This window comes from Lissotriton vulgaris, chromosome 10 (genome assembly GCF_964263255.1).
Source record: "Lissotriton vulgaris chromosome 10, aLisVul1.2, whole genome shotgun sequence".
Classification (NCBI taxonomy): Eukaryota; Metazoa; Chordata; class Amphibia; order Caudata; family Salamandridae; genus Lissotriton; species Lissotriton vulgaris.
Window position 1 is genome coordinate 1,062,076,510 of NC_141698.1, and position 24,998 is coordinate 1,062,101,507.

General features: G+C 45.6%; 1 protein-coding gene across 1 annotated transcript in view; it reads right to left on the reverse strand.

Annotated features, from left to right (window-relative positions):
• Positions 1-24,998, reverse strand: part of ZCWPW2 (zinc finger CW-type and PWWP domain containing 2) — a 778,017-nt gene that overhangs the window by 18,297 nt on the left and 734,722 nt on the right. Inside the window, exon 11 of the mRNA XM_086939915.1 lies at positions 23,957-24,037. Within this exon, the coding sequence (XP_086796041.1) occupies positions 23,957-24,037 (81 nt within the window). The remainder of the gene's footprint in view (positions 1-23,956; positions 24,038-24,998) is intronic.

Consider the following 24,998-nt stretch of genomic DNA (forward strand, 5'->3'; position numbering starts at 1 on the left):
TAAACATTTCTATTTCCTCATCATCACAAGCCCTCTAATTCTTGTGGAGTACACCGATCTAAACATATGTCACAGCTAGTCTCCTCTATCTGAATTCCTCCAACCGCTTTTGGCTCTCATAATGACTGTCCTGCAGTGTTTCCACCCTTTTTCTCTCTCCCTAAGGGAATTCTCCAATTGCCTTGACTTATGCCAATTGTATGTTCTTACCATACCTACCAAGATGATAACACAGACCACAGCAATTCTTGGCTTCAAGATATATCCAAGAATTCCCTTTTCTAGGTTAGCAAACCAACTTCCAACTGTTCCAAATCCTTTTCCAATCTTATCCCAACTCCCTCAGTTGCCAAGTCATGTATCTCATGGTGTATCACAGTGATGTTACATATACATCTCCTCAGATCTTCTGTCAGGTTTTGCTTCGCAGAATCCAGATGCAGCGAGTAATGGTCCACCTCCTGATATCACCAACACACCGATGTAGAAAATACAGGGTGTTCGAGGGATCAGGCGGGGAAAAGGAAAGGGAAGGAGCAGTGAGGGATAAGGACCTGAAACAAAAAATAACATAGATATAAACAATGCATAGAAATCTCCAATCTCCAATGATCTCGCTAGTTATACCTATATGGATAAATATATATATATATGCCTTTTGCAACATACGTCGTCTCCTAGAGTGAAGAAACTATTCCAGGCTCTGGTATGATATGTATGCAGCCTCAAGGTCTCTGAATAGGGCATCTCTACACCTGAACACTAGGGGAGATGAGATTGCACAGTCAACCAGTAGGTTCTTTCCAGGTTCTCCAGGGGTAGGAAAGGTTTGTTCAGGACACATAAAAATTAAATAAAGAGTTCTCTTCATACGACAGTTCCTGTAGAAATATCACCTAGGCACAGATACACCGGATAACCAGTCTTTGCATAATAAAGGAACAACTCTAGGAAGTTCGTATGACCATCCACCTTGAAACTAAGGTGTATAAAACATAAACGGTAACGTGTAGTCACCACTGCGCTCCACTATGCAGAAGTTCCTCACAAATATATACAGGAACGTGTGGCAAATCAGATTATCACTACGCTCTGCATCTGGAACCCTCCATCAGCAGTACATACACAGTAACGTGTGGTTATTATCACTACTGCGCTCCGCTATGCATATATCAAGATCAAGCACAATATACACGGTAACGCATGGCCGTTGATTATCACTGCGCTCCGCGATTCTGAAGGTCCATAAAAATGACAACATACACAGTAACGCGTGGCAATAAGACTAACCACCGCGCTCCGCTATGCCCCAGGTCAAACACCAAAGCCCGTTACCTCACAAGCAGAATCAGGAAACTCCTCCAGATGAGAAACGGCAATGCGCGGCAACAGGAGACCACCTCTACATTCCGCTCTAATATGCACACAACAGATAGCCTTCGGCCGGGTTGGACTAAGAACAGTTACTCACAGTTAAGGCGATTCCGTGAAAACAGCGCCGGCTTTTGTTACGCCACTGTTACTAATACAGACGTTCTAAGTAACCTTGGATGGTGGAGTTAATAGTTGGGCATACTCTGACAGCAGGTTATCATAGGTTAGGGTCTATCCACTAAAGGGTCCCTGCCATCAGTACGCAAGGGAAGTTTGCCCTATTTTAGGTGGGTTTCCTGATGCAGACTTCTGTCATGAGATACATCGGGCCCACTCATCATTCAGTTTTGCGAAAAGTGCATCCACTGCTCTTTCTCTTTCACACCTCCTTCCTCGCTCTTTCTTTCTATCTCTTCCGTTCCATTATTTCTGAGCATCCTATATTTTCTTCATTGTCATCCTAGCATTTTTCTTTCTATTCTCTGTCACTTTTATCTTCAACTTTTCCTCTTTCATCCCTTAGAAATCATTCCACTACAGTGGTGGCCGGTGGATTTATAAAGTGCTGGGGGCTAAAAATTGTATTGTAGTACAACGACTGAGCGAGCGAGCGAGCGATGTGAGCGTGCCCGACCTGTAAAAGGAGGGTGCTGGGGGGGAATTACCCCTGCAAGAAAATTTGGGAAAAAATGTATTCAAATGGTGGCTTTATATATCACATATTTACATCAAATTGTTGCAAAAAGGGGATCTAAATATAGCATTTTAAAGCACAAGTGTGAAGAAAACATTAGAAACAAATGTAAAATGTGCCCCATCCCCGAACTGGTCTGCTTGCAAAATGACTGGCAAGCCAAGCACACACAACCAATGGAAACAGGGCCTTTACCTGTAACAGATCTTTGCCTCTTTACTGTATTGGTTGATGAAGTCAAGGTTCACACCATTGGTAACACTGTACATGGCAAATATTTTAAAAATTAGATGGCGAAAGAGATCTATCCCAGGATTGCAGTTCATCCTTGATTTTTTTAGTATTTGCAGGCAAACAGAAATTATATTCCAGCAAACTGTGGGATTTTTAGATTATAACTCTCTCCACATGTACCTCTGCACACTAGCTCAGGCACAGCGAGCGCATGTTCTCACAAGGGTCAGTGCCAAAAAAGGACAATCCCGCCAGGGCCTCTTGACTCGAGGCAGTCCAGTTTGGCCCTTATTAGACGTATCTATACATGTTATCGCTCGGAGCTTAACTGTACAAGAATTGGGAAACTGTAGTTATGATGTCAATAAAGATATTTTGTATGCTAATGTCATTGGTAGCTGCTTATTCAGTATAACCAGAGAACTGCTATGATAACTCACTGGCCTGTTCACAAGAGCACAGTGCATCAAAGCGAAGTGGGGCCTCCTTAGATTGCTTTTTTCAAAGTTTACACTAGAGCAGAGTACAGCCCAAGGCAATGGGTTCAACCCATCTAATCTGTTACTAGGCCCAGTGTTTAGTTTGTATGTCCTGACAAATGGATTGAATTGTATTGCTTGCATTTGGAAGCCCTCTTCTTTCATCAAACCAATGTACGTAGGCTGCAAGCCATTTGTCATTCCATAATAAACACAGCACACAGTTCTCAGGCAAGGCTGTAAACTGTGCTGAGGAGGAAATCCTTGATGCTCAAACATAACAGTCAGTCACAGCCCTAGCCCAATAGTAAATTTGAATTTGCTGTTTTAATATATGTGTGAACAGCAGAGGCTCAGAACAGCAACATCAACAAAGAAATCACAGTGCAGTTTAGGTGAAAATCGAAAATGCTCAAAAATAGCAGTCAGTCACAGCCCTAGCCCAATAGTAAATTTGAATTTGCTGTTTTAATATATGTGTGAACAGCAGAGGGTCAGAACAGCAACACAACAAAGAAATCACAGTGCAGTTTAGGTGAAAATCGAAAAATGAAGGCCCATTAGACTCGGAGAGTGCATTCATGAGAAGCGAAAACATACGGTGCCGGTGGTGTATACATGGTGTAGTTTACTATCCTTGCGCGTAAGTGCTTCAACACTTTTCACATGTATAGTAAGTGTTAAACAAATGGTCCAGTCTAACACAATGTGCATGGGGTGTATTCCTCCATCTTCCCCTGTGCCCCATCACACCATCTTTTGATGACTCCTTTCATGATGGAGCACGATTTCACTTTTGATTTGCAAGAAGTTCTGGACGATTTTACTTTAACTGAGACTGAACCAGGGAACACTAACCATAATGAAGAAATCTACCAAAATAACTGCACAGAAAGCTGGCAAAAATAAACATTTGTAATGCCAAGTGTTATCTACCCCATCTCGAAGAGATATATGACCCTTCAAATGCAAACTGTGTTTCTGCAACACATCACATTATGTCTCTAGAACCCGTATATGTGACTACCCAACTCAAACCTTTACAAATATTCTCTTTGTAATAAAAGTCAGACGAGAGGGAACGTCCCACTCTAGAACACCCATAAAAGGGAATATTTGTAAATGTTTTAAAATGGCTAAGGCATTTATAGACTGATTTCAGCTTTCCAACTGTAACTCGCACAATGTACTCTGGAACGGTTGATTTAAAACGCTGGCCTCCGATGACATATCAATTACTAACAACATGTGGTTTTCAGTAAAGGATTCACACTAGCTGTCAATTTGGCAACTAAATGCTACAGTTGTTTATCACCCCTTAAGGTCGAGCAGAGAGAGCTATGACGAAGCCGGCGGGATTCCAATCTAGCAACAAACTAATAGGAGGGCATTAACACAGTTAAACACTACTTATCGCTTTCATTGTTTGCTGAGAGATGAAACAAGCACATGCATTTAAAACACTTTACCGGAGGTGCTAGGCATTGCTGCCTAGTATTGATAAGCAAATGCTGCAGAGATCTACTGAACTGGACAGTATAGAGCCTGTGGACTCACCTGACTGCTGCTGGTAAACAAGTGCTTCAGCTTCTGTATGTGAAAGCCTGAGCGCTTCACCTTGGTTTTGTCTTGGGGTTGAATTCTTCAGCTGGCTTTGGAGGGGGCCATGGGGGCACGGGATACAACAGCAGGCCTCTGAACCAACATCGCAGGAGCTAAGCAGCAGCTGTGTCTTCACTCAGAAGTGCTGTATTTCTGCTGGTAGCGGCACATCTATTATTGCGTGCCATGCTGACAAGAGAAGCCTCTCCAGCCTGAGTGAGGTGGTTGCTCCCGGGCCTGGAAGCCACCACCGCCATGGCAGTAAGCCTGTCATAGGCGGCTGCGTTCCTTTTCAGTGTGCCCTCATTTACTTATCTTCACTGCAAACGGATAAACCCACTCACCACGAAAAAGCTCTTGCGGCGTCTAATGGCGGAAAGGAGCTTCAGTGTCGGAAATACTTCCCCTCACCGTCCCACATGTACATAGCAAAGAGAGACAGAGCAGATCTCTCTCTGGCGCCGTTCTTTGTCCTCCTCAGCAGTAGCCGCAGTAATTCCTCCAAACGACCACCTCCTGTGAGCCTGGGTGGTTGGTGTACATTACAACAGTCGCAAAATCAGCATGCCGCCACTTTGAGGTGCGGGCCCATAACAGCACAATGTTCACAGTGCACAGCCAGCAGCAATAACTTCGAATGCATCCTGGCCCGCGCTCCCACAGGCAGTAGGAGGGAACTGACAGACACCATAATTTGATTGGACACAGTCAGGGAAGGGTGGGGTTAACACTACAGTGAGGCTTCCTCAACTGTGATTGATGTGTAGCCCTGGCTCTGCAGAGCTGAAGCCGCGCCCAGGACTAGCTTTATTGGCGGGGAAGGTCCTTCAGCAAAGACTTCAATTGTTTTGCCGAGCTGGTGACGTCACAACCCTCAGGGCTGTGAGCTCCTCAGCCAGAAAATCTGTGTTGCTGGCGCATGCTCAGAGTGCATGATTTATGCCTGCCGTAAAACTGACTTGCGAACGCTGCCTGAAGTCATCAGACAGCCTGAGTCAGCTTACTGGCACTTTGGCACAAAATTGTTTTGACTCGAAGACATAGTTGTAATTGTACAATAAAATAAAAGCACAAATTAGGGGGCAGAAAAAGGAAGAGGGCATAGCCCCTAAGCCCATATAAAAGAACTGACACCGTTCCACTATGCTTTTCCGATCTCATGTGCAGTATTTCTCTACCTTACTCAGCTCTTTTTATGCTCCCTCCTTTGTATTTCCTTCCTCCATTTTATCACCCTCTCCATTCCCTTTCCTCTTTTATACCGCACCCTCTCTTCCTTATCAGCTTTCCAGCTCACCTTGTCCTTATATCACCATTTCTTTCCTGTATACTTTCTCACTGTGCCCCTTGATTAGTGCTTCCAGTGCATTCTTGTCTATCACAGTGCTCTTCATCAATCCTGTACAGACCTTATTGCCCTATTTCTTCTTCCTTATACTCTCCCAAAACTCCTACCCTCAAAGGTTGTATTTATTTACTTCGGAGTCTTCACTGGTGTCTCTAGAGAGGCCAGATGGTGCCTGTTCCCCAAGGCTATTTGTCCTGTCTTCCGTAGTTCCCACTACCACAGCTGCTCAATGTATTGGGTGACAACACAGAAAAAACAGGCACTGCACCTTGCCACACACATTAAAGTTCCAAATACCTTTTGTAGCAAATCAGTGTTGTTTGATTAAAATGTCTGAATCTCTCTCTATCTACATACACACACACACACACACACTCACACACATACAAAAAGGTCCCTGATGGAGGAGAGGATTTTGCTGGCGTGAGGGACATATCCTTACCTCTGACCCACCACATGCACTTTTTGTTTTGGACCATGTATAATAGCCTTGTTCAACCCCTTCACTTCCCTTATCACTCATACAGCATTCTTCTTGTTTTCTGTACAGTGACATAGAAATGTTGTGGTGGACTATTATGCAAACAAAAAAAGCTCCCAGCAGGTCAGTACCTCATATACAGAGACATTCACATTGACACAACTCCCAAAATACCCCATGCATATTCCAACATATGAAAAGGTAAAAAAGAGTATAATGCATGAGGTGTATCATTTAGGTCAGCACATGGGCTTAAAGAGAATGTACACTTTTCTTGTGGTCAGAGTACGTTTAGCAACATTTTCCATCAGCTGTGACACTAGTGAACCTGGTCTTGGAATCTTTGCCTGCTGCCTTTTAATTTTACTAATTCACTGGTGTCCACACTCTGACAATAAATTGTAAAGACAAGGCAGGGCTAAGATTTTTAACACATGCATCTGTCGGTTACCATTCTTGGAGAGATGTACTTAACACCATCAGTGCTGCAGCAATTCCCCCTCTGTGCTGCAGATCCTTTACTCCCATTGTTCATGACGAGCTCAGCTCATCATGAGCACACGAGCAGTGTACTGCATGACGAGCTGAGCTCGTCATGAGCATCGAAGGGGTTAAACAATCCATTGTTGTATTTCCTGGATGCTAACAACTCTGCTCTTGCTTCTTTTTCAACCTCCATGCCACTACCTCACAAAGCCATTTACAGATAAATCAAGGACAAAATCACCCCAAAAAATAAGCTGTGTTCCAATCCCACACCGTCTTCTCAATAACTCACTTTAAAATACTCCGCAGAGGGCTGATCCATTTAATGTTTGACAACAGCCCTTGAAATAGACTTCCTATAGAGCTTCACAACACATCCAACCTGCTGCTGTTCAGAGAACAACTCAAGGATCTTCCGCCAACACCCAGCCTACCAACATGTGATGCCGCTAATCAAGACTCACTAGTTTCTCCAACTCCTGACTTGATGATCATCAGCCAAAAACTAAGACCAACCTCTTACTCCAATCTACTGTCCTGCAGGAACAATATAAGGTGTCTTCCCCAAATTTCTCTAAATCGATAAAGACAAAGACAACCAGTCACAAACATAACTTTTTACGCTGTGCAGCTTTCTCTTTCAGGGTGTCTGAAAGACAGACAGACACATGTTCACTGTAGAGTGAGTCTCAGCACTTCTCTTGTCAATTGACAGAGACAAGGCATTTGATCGAGTGCATTGGCCTTTTTCTGTGGGAAATACTGGATAAGGCGGGTATGGGTACATAAGTCAAAACATGGGAATTGTGCAATTATTCTAGACCCGCAGCTGGGAAGCTGAGCTGGACTTTCACTTCATCCAAAAGAAAATAGACTGACATCCTCCACAAAATGCACACCTCCTCATTCTGTGCCGCGGGAAAAGAAGCAATGCTTACGATTACACACTATTGGTACTACACCCCAGCCAAAGGTTAAATGTAAACTCAACAGTCCTAATGGCTGTTAATGCAACTTTGGCCACCCCGACACACTGACTCATCTCCACTGGCTCTGTCCCAAACTCAAACGCTACTGGTAGGCCGTGCTGAAAGATATCAATGAAATGTTTGCAACAGATATACCCTGTCTTTCTAGGTATGTCCTACTGAGACTTCCCAATGCCGACACACCCTCCACACTCTAAAAAAGGGAAGGAAATGATAATGGCTTTGGCTTTGTGTGGGGCTAAACATGTTATCAAACCAAGTGGGGTACAGACGCATTGTCGTCTCACTTTGACTGGCTGCATAAACTGTGGGACCTTACAGGGATGGAAAAGCTTACTGCTTTTTTTTTTTTTTTTGCTCCGCACCCTGACCAGGTGCCGTGAGCGTGAGGGGTAGGTGTCCCGCCAATCCAGCAGCTGTAAAAAGGTTCATCCATCAGACAGCGCTGGCCTCACGGGAGCATGCTGCGAGGCCCATGTCAATTTCCCTTAGGGTCGCCTAATTAGAGCAAGACCCCGTTGCCCTCTTTTACTCCGACCCAGAGAGGTTGTATTTGCTTTTTACTACGTAAATGAGCACCTATTCTTCTTTTTTCTTCTTGTGTAGTACTTTGTTGAGGTCCTGACGAATCGCCGGCTGGCGAGAAACATGTTGACCACACCAGGGGGTTGAGTTAGTTTTCTGTATACCTATACGGTCTCTAGCTCCCCCCTCACCCCTTTTAATCAGGGAATCAGCCACGTCAATAAAAGTCATTGTGGACTAATTACCCTTTTTAACATTCACTCACTTTTGCACCGACTACACTTTCCTCCATCCTCACTCACACCCACCATCGGCAAGGAACAAAAGAACCCCGCCAAAAGAGTGCCCTTGGGGACTCCGTCAGACATTGCATTGCCGGTCTGTCAAGGGGCAGTGAGTCGATGATGATACTGGACACCCTTCAGTCAGGGTGTGTTTCACACCTAATGCTCTGGGTGTGTGAGGCTCTCTAAGTTCCGATAAGGGAACCCTTCTAGTCCCTTGACGTGTGACATCAACTTTCTTCTCCCCTCTGTAGCACTGTCCCCGGGGAACTTTGTACTCTGCTGTAAGCTAAAGCTTACTGCTTCCCTGCAGAACAAGTTGCTACACTTTCACAAAATGAGGGGCCCATGCATCCAATCTCTGACACAGGACTTTTGGGAACTTTCTAGTCCTCTTTACTTATAAGTACACCAGCTTACAGGACGAGGGGCATGCCTGATCAGCAAGACGAAGACTGACAGCAGTGGGTACGATGCACTAAAAGACCCAGCCTGCTGACAATGAATACGTTACTAAAGAGCTAATTCTGGTGAGAGAGGCTATGCTCCCTTGGTGACAACCCCTGATATTTTATCCGTCCCCTCCCTCCTTTCCCAGTCCGCCCTGGTATCCTCCCTTCCTCGCTGTCTATCTAATTCTTCTGTTCTCCCACGGTTCTACCTAATCGGCCTTTGGATTTAGGTAAGAGTATTTGTTCCTGGATAAATTAATAAAAAGATCTGAACCATAAAAGATCAATGGGTCTGCAAAATATTTAAATGTTAACATTGTTCATATAGTATTCCATCAACACAAGTAAAATTCAAACTAGTGTACGTCGATAAGAAACACTATTTACAAGGAGAATAAAGCGAATTAAAAAGTTTTAGGGAAAAAGCCAAGACCTCATTGTATCAAGCAGAATAGAGTATGCCACCAAATACTTAGATATTTTATAAACAAAAGGCCAGATGTAGGTGGGCCAATACCGGTAGGTAACAGCCGAAATTACCGAATTTCGGCTGTTACCGACTGGTATTGGGCATTTGAGATGTAGGGGCCACATTTTGGATTCGGTAATTTACCAAATCGGTAATTTAAGGAATTGGATAAATTACCGAATTCTTAAAATACCGATTCGGTAAATTACCGAATCCGAAATGTAGGGAGCCCTCAAGTGAGTGCTTTTTACAATTAAGGATTTGTTATTTACCACCAACTACAAGTTGGTGGTAAATATTGAAAACCTTAGAAAAAGCAATTATTTTGCTTTTCCAACAGTGCGATGTGTCAGACATGTACGTGTGCCACATGTGCACCCATGCACTATTCAGGGGTGCAACAGGGTGTCACTGTGACACCCTGCTAGCCCTGAAAAATGTACCCCCTATTACTAATTCAATATTTACCGAATCAGAAATACTGAATGGCCTCCCATTCATTCCTATGGCCTCCAGGCCCATAGGAATGAATAGGAATTACTAAATCGGTAAATACCGATTCTTAATTACCGAATCTTACCAATTCGGTAATTTTTACCGAAATATTATCTACCTCCCATTTACCTATTCTTAAATACTGAATCGGTAAAATTCGGGATTTAAGAATAGGTAAATTGAGATTACCTACATCTGGCCCAAAGATATTCTAATTGCACCATGATTGGAGGAATGTACATTCACGTTGATTAGCGTGATGGTAAATAAAAGCCTTAAATGTAAAATCATCAATGCATTAAGAGTTATCAGCTTGGCAAGTTTAATCCCTGACACACAGCTGGGTTTTAATTAGGGAATATGCAGTAGTGGTCCATGAGCCTTAATGAATGAACCTCGATCCGGCTGTGCAGTCTGAGAAGGTCGGACTGTTGGTTGATGCGACAGTGGCTAATCAGACCAGTGTGAGCTATTTACACTTATCTAGAGAGCTTCAAACTCTGTGCTCACAATCCAGTACGTCATACATGCACTGAACAAAGACAACCAACTCATGAAAGAGAATACTGTTCTCCTCTCCCTCTGGTGTTTCCTTTATCTAATTTTCTTCCTGTGTGTCTCCTTTACCAATTGTTTCAGTGGATTTCTCCTTCTGCATTATTCGTCTCGCTTTTGCAAAGTCTTAATACTTTTCAGAAGCCTTCTCCCTTTTCCCTTTGTCTTTCACTGGCTCTCTCTTTTACCTTTTCACTCTCTTTGTGGGTTTTCCGTACTCTTCCTATCATTTTCCTACTTGGGATCTTTTTACTCTACATTTATGGAGCTCTTTCTTTATTTCTCTTTTTCAACATTTTTTATTACCTCTCTAGGGGCTTTTCCCTTTGTCTTTTACCGGCTCTCTCTTTCACCTTTCCACTCTCTTTGTGGGTTCCCGGTCTCTTCCACCCATTTTCCTATTCAGGATCTTTTTACCCTACATTTATGGAACTCTTTCTTTCTCAACATTTTTGATCACCTCTCTTTGGGCTTGTTTCTTTCACCCTTTTTGTCTCTCTGGCGCCCATACTATTGCTCCCTGAGGCTCTACTTTATCCATATTCGCCCCATCTCTCGATCAATTTGAAGGGATTTCTGTCACTCTCTCCTAGGTTGTTTAATATTACCTTTCTCTCTTTGTTCATCCTCTCTTTATCTATCCCCTGATACCGGTCCACACAATACAATCTATAATCTCTGGCTTCTTTAATTTTCTCTGCACAACATATTTTGATGATGTTCAACAGAAAGAGAACATATTGTTTTTCAGTGATCCTTACAAAACTAAAAGTTCATATGCTCTCTCTTATGGCTTAGCTGCATTTCTCCCTGATTCTCAAAGGTTCCTTGTTTACTCTTGTGGGTCTCTTTCACTCTTTATGTGACTCTCTGGGTTTCTCAGGTTCCTTTTACACTTTCTCTCTGGGGCTCTGTTTCACCTTTTGATCTTATATTCTTTCATACGCCTGATTTTCTTTTCCTAAATCCAAATTAATATATTTTCCATAGCTCTACTCCTGTTTTCTTTCTCACATGCACATATTTGTGCTCTTTAAAGATTACTTTTTTTCTTCTCTGTTAATATATTCACATCTCGGGGTGCTTTCAGGTTTCTCAGATTTGTGGTCTTATATATTGCTGTTACTCTCAAACACTGTAAACTTATTTCACTCTCCTTTTGTATGCAGAACACTCTGATAACGCTCTTCACCTCAAGGCACCTCTTATAATAAGTGTTTCTTTGTTCTGCATTTCAACAGTCTCAAATGCATTACTGTACAAATGTACCAACCTCAAAAATATGAAATTAAAACTTGGCCTAGTTGAGATTCAAATTCATGAACAACAGATCACAAAACAAGTCTTCCCTTTTGATCTCACTGTAGCTTCTCTCTCACTTTCTCCCTATCTCAAAGTCTTCTTCTTCTCTTCTCAGTTCTCTCACTCTTCGTCTCTCTTTCTCTCTCTCTCTGCCTCACTTACTCTCATTCTTTCCATTTATCTCCTTCTCATTATCTTGCTCCTCCTCTGTTTTACTTTCTGTTTGCCTCCCTCTCTCGTTTCTTCACCCCCTATGCTCCGCTTCTCCTGCCAGCTAATTTTTTCTCTGGCTTGCCACATTTGTTTAATCTCATATTCTTACACTTCTCAATCACAGGTTTCTCTTTTCTCATTTTCTTGCTCTGACGGACACGCTCTCAGCTCTAATTTCATCTTCCACTCTATCCCTTATATTTCTTTCTGGGAGTTCAGACTTCTTTATGTGTAGACGCCTCACTTTGCACTTGAGAATGAAACTACGAAATAAGGTTAGAATCCCATACCGGAGTAATATGTTAAATAACTCCAAGAGCTGCATCACCTCATGAATAGGCAGCATTCTAATATAACACTGCGTATAGGTTTTAACAACATAATTCCATCTGAAAAATACAAATTGCAGCATATTTGCCCGTACATTCAAATATGCACTGGCCGTCGCTTTGTGTTCTTGGGTCCTCTGCAGTGTTTACCATGGAGCTCGTGTCAAGGAACCTTTCTCCAGCACAAGTGCTGTCGCTAAATGGACTGCTGTGAATCTAAGCACATTTATAACATTGTGTTAATGAGCTCCTGGCTTCCCCCAAAAAATGAAAAAAACTTTGCTCCCCAGGAGAGACTGTATGTACAGACAACAAACTTACGTTTAATGCCAAGTAAATGTCTAAGTTTTGAGAACAAGAACAGAAGCACTCACCTTCGTTCACCCTAGAAAATCACTTTGTCTTCCTTAGATGTGTTGATTTCAACTTTGCACTACTGGTTCATTTTTATAAGTTCACCAAGCTTTTAAGAGAAAATATGCATATATCAATTGAGCTTGGGAGTGGTGAGCAGGGCCGGCTTTAGGGCAGTGCAAGTGGTGCGGTGCACTACGTGCTGACCTAGAGAGGGGCACTGTACTCAGGAGGGGCGCTGTGCTTGGCAGCTTCTTACAATTTACAAACACCTGCTGCAGAGTTCTTTGTGCACCTAGCTTCCGGGCAGCAATAAAAATGTCAAGATAACTCTTGTGATTAATGTTCCTTCTAGAGAGAAAGAGATTGGAGTTTTGTCTAGTCAGTGGCAATGTGGACTTGCCATAAAGTAGCACAAAGGGTTAATATGCCTGCGGCAAAGAACAGATCTATATTTAATTAGGCTAGGTGAGTGGATTAGTAAAGCCAGCCTATAACAGTGATTTTAAACAAATGAAATGTATGTGAGAAAGGTGCTATGGAGAGATGAGGGGCTCTTTTGCCAGATGGTAGTGAGGGCATCTGAGGAGGAGATCATTGGAGGAGGGGCCCCAAAAAAGACTGTAGCACCAGGCACCACCAGAGCTAAAGCCGGCCCTGGTGGTAAGTGACTAACTTAAAGCATTGCATGTGCCGAAAGTGCTTACCTTGCCTTCTCAGCCCTTCCTCAAAGGTGTCTTGATTATGAACTGCTCTGACATTGGATGGCTAATGCTGCACCACTCACTTATAAAGCATCACAACTCCTGACAAGCAGCTAGAGCACCATCACGATACAGCCTCTCAGAAATAATCTACAAATTAAACCACTGATCATCTCTGAGGCTTATCTACGGCCGGTCTGTTTTTTTCCACCTGCTCTTCCAGTCTCTTTCTTTCTGGCGAGTGGAAACAGAGAGGTTGGTGGGGCAGATACAAGGAAAAACACATATCTGAGGAGCCAACCAGTACAATAAATGTAGTCTACACAGGCAAGATGCCCCCCCTCCTCGCTCCTGAACCCCGGTGTCACTACACTGGCTGCACCACTGATAGCTCTGCCCCTGATTTTGTACCTTCCAATGCGTTCCAGTAGAGTCCTGCAACTGGAACTGCAAACGTTCTCCTGCCCCAGTCAGCACTTTTTTTCCCTTTTGTTCTTCGAAGTTTTATACAGTCTGACCTTAACCCGAAGGCATCGGGTATCAGAGCACTTTACATGAGCACCAGTTGCGTTCAAATAAAGACACATTCATTTTTGTTAGGCACTGGGCGTTTAAGTGATTTGACCAGAATCCCAGGATGTTGAGTGTCATTGCAGAGACTCGAACCTGGTTCCCCAGATTTGAAGTCAACCACTCTATCCCTTAGGCCACATCCTCTCCCCATCCACTCCGATTTATTTGTGGTTAATCATCGATTCTGTGTCGGGAGGGCCTGACAATCTTTGATATATGGTTTTCAGGCTGGGTTCCAATCTGTGGCGTATTTTGTTTTTCCAGTAACTATTGTTCTCAGTTCGGGCTGGACTGTTCCCATGAAGCACAGGGTCAAGGCTGATTTTCATATGGGCATGTCTGAACTGGGGCGGTGTGGAGTGCAAAAAAACGATGGATTTAGGCCCAGATCTCTGTACTGGTGTGAATGTATGACATCGTTCTGCATTCTGTCCATCAACTGTTGTTTTTGCATTTGTCACCCCAAGTGGGATGGGTATGCTCAGACGTGAGTCCCATGCTCTCCACACCACTGGAGTCAAGCTATCCTGGCTGATGACGGCTGATAGCCAGAAACCGGTCCTAGGATGCTTGATTCTGGTCCAGGAAAGACATGGCTTGGCAGTTCGGGCTGAACTGTTCCCATGAGGCACAGGGTCAAGGCTGATTTGCATATGGCCATGTCTGAACTGGGGTGGTGTGGAGTGCAAAAAAACGATGGATTTAGGCCCAGATCTCTGTACTGGGGTGAATGTATGACATTGTTCTGCATTCTGTCCATCAACTGTTGTTTTTCCTTTCGTCACCCCAAGTGGGATGGGTATGCTCAGACGTGAGTCCCATGCTCTCCACACCACTGGAGTCAAGCTATCCTGGCCGAGGACGGCTGATAGCCAGAAACCGGTCCTAGGATGCTTGATTCCAGTCCAGGAAAGACATGGCTTGGCAGTTCGGGCTGGACTGTTCCCATGAGGCACAGGGTCAAGGCCGATTTGCATATGGCATGTCTGAACTGGAGTGGTGTGGAGTGTAAAAAAACAATGGATTTAGGCCGAGATCTCTGTACTGGGGTGAATGTATGACATTGTTCTGCATTCTGTCCATCAACTGTTGTTTTTGCATTCGTCACCCCAAGTGGGATGGGTATGCTCAGACGTGAGTCCCATGCTCTCCACACCACTGGAGTCAAGCTATCCTGGCTGATGACGGCTGATAGCCAGAAACTGGTCCTAGGATGCTTGATTCTGGTCCAGGAAAGACATGGCTTGGCAGTTCGGGCTGGACTGTTCCCATGAGGCACAGGGTCAAGGCTGATTTGCATATGGCCATGTTTGAACTGGGGTGGTGTGGAGTGCAAAAAAACGATGGATTTAGACCCAGATCTCTGTACTGGGGTGAATGTATGACATTGTTCTGCATTCTGTCCATCAACTGTTGTTTTTGCATTTGTCACCCCAAGTGGGATGGGTATGCTCAGACGTGAGTCCCATGCTCTCCACACCACTGGAGTCAAGCTATCCTGGCTGATGACGGCTGATAGCCAGAAACCGGTCCTAGGATGCTTGATTCCGGTCCAGGAAAGACATGGCTTGGCAGTTCGGGCTGGACTGTTCCCATGAGGCACAGGGTCAAGGCCGATTTGCATATGGCATGTCTGAACTGGGGTGGTGTGGCGTGTAAAAAAACAATGGATTTAGGCCCAGATCTCTGTACTGGGGTGAATGTATGACATTGTTCTGCATTCTGTCCATCAACTGTTGTTTTTGCATTTGTCACCCTAAGTGGGATGGGTATGCTCAGACGTGAGTCCCATGCTCTCCACACCACTGGAGTCAAGCTATCCTGGCTGATGATGGCTGATAGCCAGAAACCGGTCCTAGGATGCTTGATTCTGGTCCAGGAAAGACATGGCTTAGCAGTTCGGGCTGGACTGTTCCCATGAGGCACAGGGTCAAGGCTGATTTGCATATAGCCATGTTTGAACTGGGGTGGTGTGGAGTGCAAAAAAACGATGGATTTAGACCCAGATCTCTGTACTGGGGTGAATGTATGACATTGTTCTGCATTCTGTCCATCAACTGTTGTTTTTGCATTTGTCACCCCAAGTGGGATGGGTATGCTCAGACATGAGTCCCATGCTCTCCACACCACTGGAGTCAAGCTATCCTGGCTGATGACGGCTGATAGCCAGAAACCGGTCCTAGGATGCTTGATTCTGGTCCAGAAAAAAGACATGGCTTGGCAGTTCGGGCTGGACTGTTCCCATGAGGCACTGGGTCAAGGCTGATTTGCATATGGCCATGTCTGAACTGGGGTGGTGTGAAGTGCAATAAAACGATGGATTTAGGCCCAGATCTCTGTACTGGGGTGAATGTATGACATTGTTCTGCATTCTGTCCATCAACTGTTGTTTTTGCAGTAACTCTTGTATTGTCATCTTCGGAAGAATTCAACAGCATTCTCAAATGTACCGATCTTTCAAGTAGGCATTTGTCAGTTTTACTTGCAGGAGAGTGTCTTAGGTGGTGTGTCCACCCCTTTTGGTATTTTGAATAGCGTGTAATGTTCAGCGTTCCCACATTTCTTTGCATCCATGAGCAATACTTCTGTAGGGAGGGCTTCTGAAGCTTTCTACGCCGTGGCCATCCTTCTTTTTGCTAACATAAAGGCCACGTAAATTAATTTGCTTATGGTTTTATATTTTTTTCACCTTACATGGGGCAAATGTCACCACATGTCAACATGCAAGCAGGACGAAATTCACGATAATGTAAAGGATATTAACAGAGTATACATGCCTTTTGCCCCTTTGCTATCAGTTGTTTGGATAATGAATAGATAAAAAACACAACACATTTCTTTGGCAAACCGCAGCAAATGGTCTCTGTATTCCTTACAACCACTGTCCAGATTGATTTACAAATCAATGTAGAACAGCAGAAAGTGTGAGATGCTGTGAGAGGAGGAGAAAAAGAATGGAGGGTGGAAGTACAAAGAAAAAACAGAGGAATGATAACCCAAATTCATGAAAGGTTTTGTACCATCTCGTGCTGTCAAACAGCTGCCTCCTCCCTGTAAGGAATGCTCTCTCTGGGGGCCCCACCCCATCCTTGTTCCGGCCGTGCTCTGACTGAAGAGAAACAATGTAACTTGTTACTTTGTTTCTCTTCAGTCCTGGGTCAGCAGTGCAAGGAGCTCAGAGCAGGCTGCAGACTGCAGCAGCTTTAGAGCAAGAGAGTGAGACACACCGCTCTCTACAGATGAGCTATGGGCCCCCCTTCACCTACTGAAGCCTGGGGGCTGCGGGGTGTTTGTTACGCCCCTGAGTAAAATTACCACTGTTTACTAAGGGACAAAAAAAAGTTGTCTGGAGGTGCGTGGTTGTTGTGCCTATGGCTGGCTGGCCACAGGGGTTTCTGTGCATGGCACAGGATTGGCCACCAGCAGGGATGGGTGCAGGGCTTGGCCACTGGTAATCAAGTGAAAACAGAACACAAGAAAAGTGCCAAGCAGTTTAGAAAAATAGAGGCAATTTTAATGAATAAATAACACCAGAGCAACAAAAACCCAATCAGTAGAACCTGAAATATGAGTTTTTAATATTTTAGGTGAAAATAGAGGCAAAAGCATAAAGCACCGCTCACGGTTCTCTAGTTTAACTGGACCAGGAAAAAAATCACAAGTTCAGGCCCAATGGAGTGCAGGTCAAATACAGGGACCATGTTCATCCCACTGAGTTACTTGTGGTCAGGTCAGGTGACCTGACCTGGCCCTGGTCGGTGACGGTCGCTCCACCCGCCGCGCGGCTCTCCGTGAGTGTGTCCGGTCTCCCTACCTGCCTCTACCTGCTCGCTACCAGTGCTTGTTTTTGTTTCGTTCTCGCCGTCTTTTCTCGCCCTCCCCGCTCCCTGCCGCTGCTCCCCTGTGGCCCCGCCCCACCTTTTGCCTTCTGTACCCCGATCCCCTCCCCGTGCCACCCCCCTCCCGCCTCCCAGCTGTTCCTCCCTCCCACTCCATCCCTCCCACTACGCCATTTATGGCGGAGTCCGCGCACACGCGCAGCGTTCACATGCAGCGGGCGCGTCGATGGCCCACCGTAGGCGTGCCAAAGGCAAGCCCGTCTACATCCGTCCACGCCTGGACGGTGCCCAGAGGCAGGACCCCTGGCCCCCGCCGACGCCTGGCCACACGACTGACCTACGACGCCACTACCCTCAACGCACTCAACGCTGGCCGAACCCCCGCCTGCTACCAAGCCACCCCAAGGCGCGCCCACGGACCCTTTTATCTGCCAAGCCTGCAAATACACCTGCCTCCGGACCTGCACCGCACCCACCAAGCCGAGCACCAGCAGCAACCACCTCAAGTGCATCCTGCTCAACACCCGCTCCATCCACAGACACCCCGTCGGACTCTGGAACCTGCTCAACACAACATCACCAGATGTCGCCTTCCTCACGGAAACCTGGATGAACGCCTCCTCGGCGCCCAACATTGCCATCGCCATCCCGGACGGATACAAGATCACTCGGAGGGACCGCGTCAACCAGACTGGAGGAGGCATCGCCATCGTCCACAGGAACACCATCCGCATCACGACCAGCTCCGACGACACTTTCACCGCCGCCGAACACCCCCACTTCCAGATACACACCGACCCCAAGACCACACTCAGAGGCACCCTCATCTACAGACCCCCGGGACCATGCGCACAATTCAGCGAAGACATCACAGACTTCATCAGCCCGCACTCCCTCCCCTCCGCTGACTACATCCCCCTAGGGGACCTCAACTTCCACCTGGAGAACAACAAGGACAGCAACACCACCACCCTGCTGGACAACCTCGCCAACCTCGGGCTCAAGCAACTGGTGAACACCCCGAACCAACAAAGCCGGCCACACGCTGGACCCAGTCTTCTCCTCCAGCAAGTACATCTCCTTCAGCCACTCCACCGGACTTCATCGGACTGACCACAGCTGCGTCCACTTCAGCTTCAGAAAAAACACGACCCACCACCACCCGCAACAGGCTCCTCGCAGGAACTGGAACAAGATCACCGGCGACCAGCTCACCACCTCCCTCAGCCAGAACCCTCCCGCCAGCACAACGGACCCCAACGAAGCAGCCAGCAACCTCACACAATGGATCACCAACTGCGCAGACGACCTCGCACCACTGAAGACCCCTCCCAGCAAACACAGCAGCAAGAAAGCCTCTTGGTTCACTGACGAACTCAAGAACTCCAAGAAAAACTGCTGCACCCTCGAGAAAGCCTCGCGCAACAACCAAACCACAGACAACATGACTGCCCTCAAGCACGCCACCCGCAAACACCACCAGCTGATCCGCACCACCAAGAAGACAGCATTCAAAGAACGACTGGACAACAACACCCACAACAGCAAGGAACTCTTCAGCATCGTCAAAGAGCTCTCCAACCCCAGCGCCGGGAACAACGACATCACTCTCTCGCAAGACCTCTGCGACTCTCTCGCCTCGTTCTTCCACCGCAAGATCGCCGAAATACACAACAGCTTTGGCGCAACAACCACGCACCCAACCACCGAACCAACGACCCCCACCACCACCCTCTGCGCCTGGACCCCGGTCAGCACTGAAGACACCACCCGCACGATGAACACCATCCACTCCGGATCCCCAACCGACCCCTGCCCCCACAACGTCTTCAACAAGGCCGACTCCATCATCACACCCCATCTCCGGGACATCATCAAAGCCTCCTTCAACACCGCCACCTTCCCGGAAAGCTGGAAGCACGCCGAGCTCAGCGCCCTCCTGAAGAAACCAACAGCGGACCCCACCTACCTCAAGAACTTCTGCCCCATCTCGCTCCTCCCTTTTCCTGCCAAAGTCATCGAGAAGACCGTCAACAGACAGCTTGCCGCCTTCCTCGAGTCGAACGGATCCCTCGACCACTCGCAATCCGGCTTCCGCATTAACCACAGCACCGAGACCGCCCTCATCGCATCCACTGATGACATCAGATCCATGCTCGACAACGGGGAAACAGCGGCCCTCATCCTCCTGGACCTCTCCGCAGCGTTCGACACTGTCTGTCACTGCACCCTAGTGCAACACCTCAGCAACATTGGAATCCAAGAGAAGGCACTTGAGTGGATCATCTCGTTCCTCGCTGGAAGAACCCAGAGAGTCCCCCTCCCCCCGTTCAGATCCAAGGCCACCGAAGTCATCTGCGGCGTACCACAGGGATCATCACTCAGCCCCACCCTCTTCAACGTCTACATGAGCCCCCTCGCAGCCATCGCACAGCCTCAACATCATCTCCTACGCGAACGACACACAGCTGATCCTCTCCCTCACCAACGACCCAGCCACCGCCAGAGCCAGCCTACACGAAGGGATGAAAGATGTCGCCGAGTGGATGAAGAACAGCCGCCTGAAACTGAATCCAGACAAGACTGAATTTCTCATCCTAGGATCATCTCCCTCCGCCTGGGACTAGTCCTGGTGGCCCCCTGCCCTGGGCACCACTCCCAAGCCAACGGACCACGCACGTAACCTGGGCTTCATCCTGGATTCCTCCCTCTCGATGACCAGACAAGTCAACGTCGTCTCATCATCGTGCTTCAACACCCTGCGCATGCTCCGAAAGATATTCCGATGGATCCCTAACAAAACCAGGAAGACGGTCACCCAGGCGCTCGTCACCAGCCGACTGGACTACGGAAACACCCTCTACGCCGGAACCACAGCCAAACTTCAGAAAAGACTCCAACGCATCCAGAACGCCTCCGCATGACTCGTCCTGGACATCCCCCGACACAGCCACATCTCCGACCACCTGAGAAATCTGCACTGGCTCCCCATCAGCAAAAGGATCACGTTCAGACTCCTCACCCACGCACACAAGGCTCTCCACGACCTGGGCCCCAAGTACCTCAACAACTGCCTGACCTTCTACACGCCCACCCGCCATCTACAGCCAAGACATGGAACTCCTTCCCCATCCACCTCCGGCTAACCCAGGACCATCTCTCCTTCAGGAAGCAACTCAAGACCTGGCTCTTCGAGCAGTAACGTACCCCTCCCCACCCCAGCGCCTTCAGACCCTTCCGGGTGAGGAACGCGCTATACAAGTGTCATGATTGATTGATTTCTCAAGAATCCCCAAAGAGTGGCGTTCAGGTTGGTGAGGGCCACAAGGAGGACATTGGTGGCGGTAGGGGCAGATCGGGCAATGCGGACAGTCGCTAGTATAGCACAAAGAGTCAATCGTACCTAGAGCCTAGCGTCGGCTGTCTTTGCGGACTGTCACTATCGGTGTGAAGTGCAGGTCTTGCATTGAAAGGCATTGCAGGCAGTTGCTGTTGCCGTGCATAGCAAGTCCCTCTGGAGCTTCATGTTGGCAGTCATTTCAGGAGGTTGATTCTTAGCATGAAGAGGTCACTTTATGATCACATGGAGCACCTTTTCTTCAGGAGCAGTACACCCTGATGCTAGCAAGCGTCCAGGACCTGTGGCCACCGCTTGGAGATCAGGGCTCACTCCAGCAGAGGCAAGCAGCAGGGCTCAGGCAGGTCCAAGCTGGTTTAGTTTGTACTGGGCAGCTGCAGGGAGGAGTCTGGAAGCTTGTTGTTTTCCTGCAGCTCAAACAGGACGTCAGCCAAATTTCAAGAAGACCCTGTTGGTTAAGGCACAAATACGAAAAGGTTCCTATGTTAAGGATTTGTGAACGTCAAGCTCTTCACAGACAATATATGTGTCACATGAAAGTAAATGACTTTTTTCAATCGGAGGAACACCTTCATATAAAAGCTGCACCCCAGAGATGGTCGAAAGGCATTGGGAATTGGCAGGAGGAGGACTATGAGCCGTAGGATGGTAGAGAATTAAATTGAAGAAACAGTACCCAACACTCACGTCGCAGGATCTCATGTGAAAAAGTTTCACCCCATCCCATATGGACTTGAATCAAAATGAGAATTATATGTTAAACACTTTTCAATGTCTTTTCATGTGTAAAGGTTTATCTGTATAGTGCACACTTTATGTACATGTGTAAGTCTTTTTTTGTGACAAAAGTTATTGACTTTTATTCTTCAAGTGGGATCCTTTTGTGATATCAGTCATTGAATTATTTGAGTATGTGTTTGTTTTAAGTCTGTTGGATCTATGTGACGTTATGATGTATGTATGTGTAACTGAGTAGAGAGATCACATAATATAAAAGCAACAACAGTTCTTTAATGGTTATTTAATAAATGATCATTTCGTTTACACAACATACAAAGTTTAAAATGCCTTTCAGGATACAGAGGGAATGTATGGGTAATCTATATATAAAATACAAATTAAGTATATTATTATTTATGTAAAGTGAATTGATGGTTGATTGGGGCGCCAGTTTGCTTTAAATAAACGTTCTAAAAGTGGCACTTTCAGGATAGCAACTAAAAAATCTGATTTTACAGCACAACTAATGGCTCCAACCCCCAGGAAGTTTTCTCCAGGAGTGTGGGGGTCCGTTTTTTCCTGTACCTTACCATCAGGTTTATGTTAACGGTGACAGACAAGAAAAGAAAGAATACCTTTACACTGTCTACGCTAAATGTGGTAGTACAGGCCGTCAGAAGATATATTCTGTTGACAGAGCTGACATGGGCTCAGTCGGCAGAAAACGGATGCTCTGCCAGACTCAAAATTGGGCGGGCAGACCAAGAGTTTAATGCACATTTAAAACTCATTGTCTTAAGTAAAAAAAATAAAAGTGTCCAATGTGACTGGTAGAGAGGACCTTGGAGCCGCACCATCACTGGAAGGCTTGGCAATGCAGGTGTAAATAATGTTGATTCTGTAGCACCAGAACCCTAATAACCAGCAACAGGGAAGGAGGAACATTTATGATACTCTGCCATGCCTTAAGTTTTTTACTTGTGCATGGGTGCGACTCCTCATAGTCAACAAGAGATGTTCACTTCTTCACCCCCAGGCCCTCTAGTCTGAGAAAGACATCAATAGCAAAGAGAACCTCAAAATAAGGAAGAAGTTCCTGTAACCCTCAATGAGAATATCTTAACACTGAGTGTTGAATTGCAAGTCTTTGACACCCAACCACTCAACATCGACTGGAAGTGGGTATATCAATGAGTCATGGTGTAAACTGATGTCCCCAGATCAAATGATAAAGGAAATGACTCTCTTACCTTACCCTTGAGGAGGCAAAAGACAGTAAGATAACTCCTTCAGTGTATATGCCTGCTTCACATGAGGACGTGCTCGCTCCCTATTTCTGGAAATTCTGTGAGGCATCTCGAAACAGATTTTGCACTTTTTATGGAGTGGGAATGATATATCAAGCCTGCGTCATTCTCTTGTTTCTAAGACTTTTTTCTATTGACACAAAGGACATCAGTAGAAGAAAGCTACCATGATGGCCCAAGAACATGATGAGGAGAGCTAGCGCATCACCGGAAAACAGGTAAAAAGGAACAAACTCTAGAAAAACAAATGAAGGAGTCAAAACACAACTAGTAAACCCAGATAATCCCCCATGAAATGCAGGTTTAAAGCCCCAAAATAGCCTTAAAACAGGTTCACTGTTTGGGGATCCCACTCAGTGAGTCGAAGAATAATCATGTCATATTTAAGTATGACACTGTCCAATCAGGAAAAATATGCCAAAAAATAAAGATAACAAAGTACTATGAAAACATCCATGCAAAAGAGTTATGTTAAAACAAATTGCCAAATGGGGACATTTTCTCTAGGATGCCAAATTAAGTGGTTCTGTATGATTATCTGTTAAACTTAAATTATGATTCACAAACCTATACACATGAAAAATGAACAGATATAAAGACCTGCTACAATTTCATAGTGTATTTAAATAGGGCATAGTAGAGACACCTAAGAATTTCCACTGGCAACCTATTGCCCAAAATGCTTTTGGTGGTCAATGAAGAGGAGTGGCATAGTCTACCTCTCCTTTACGAATAGTGTAGCAGTGCATAGAGTTCAACCTAGATCGAAAAACTGTCAGTGATTACTTACTTGCTGGGGTGAGGTAACCACAGACATTTTTGGACAAGCAAGTGATGGCTCATGAACCTCATCCGTTTCAAGCCTGTCAAACTAAAGGAGAAAATTCCTAGGTCATTTAGATATTCCATTACATCTATGCACTTTATACAATTATGCTTTCAGAAATCATGTAGGCTTTCATAGAAAAAGTTACTACCCTTTGGTAATGATCTTTCTGATGGATACTCTTTCCACCTGCAGAGTCCTCACTATTTGAATAGATTATCAAGCCATACAGCACTTGGAGTAGGGACCTGCAGCATCATTAAACAAGAAATTCCAGAAGGACAGAATGAGCAAAATGACAATCTCGTTGTATTTCATATTTAAGTAATAGTGCTTTGCAAAAGTGTGCAAAAATGCCAATGTAGCAGTCTTACAGATGTCAGTCACAGGGACTCCTCTCGTTAACATAGAAGTAGAAAGCACCCATAAGCCCTTCTTCACTGGACAAAAACAGATTTTGGGCCTGCTGTTTAAAGCAATCTTATGGTCATAAAGGTTAAATAAATTACAAAATGGCATTTTTAAATGTTCAAAGCCCAAATTGATTTTCGGTAACATATTACCGAATGACAATTTGGGGTGCAAGTAAATACTTAATCAGTATTTGGAAGCGGCATGTAAAGGGGACCCTTTAAAATTCTTATTCCTTAAGGTATGCATTAATGTTTTGCGACCGAAATCCAGTTGCAAAACATTAATATTTTACCGACAAGTCAAAGGAGCTTCTTCCCTGAACTCGCACAAGGAAATACACGCTGCAGTTAGAACTTCATAGGCGGGCTGATTTTAGTGCAGAGGCTAAAGCGATTTACAAATTCGCCTTACAAGGATATCACAAAAATATTAAGCTGGCTCAAGCAGAATGTTTTGCAGACAGGATAAGGAAGGCCGATTGAACCTTTCAATATTTAAAAAGAATGTCTCCATCCTAAAGGTGTTGTGTTAAGATTCCTGCGACTTCAGGTTTGTGCAACCAGTTAGCCACGTTTAATGTTGACAATATCTA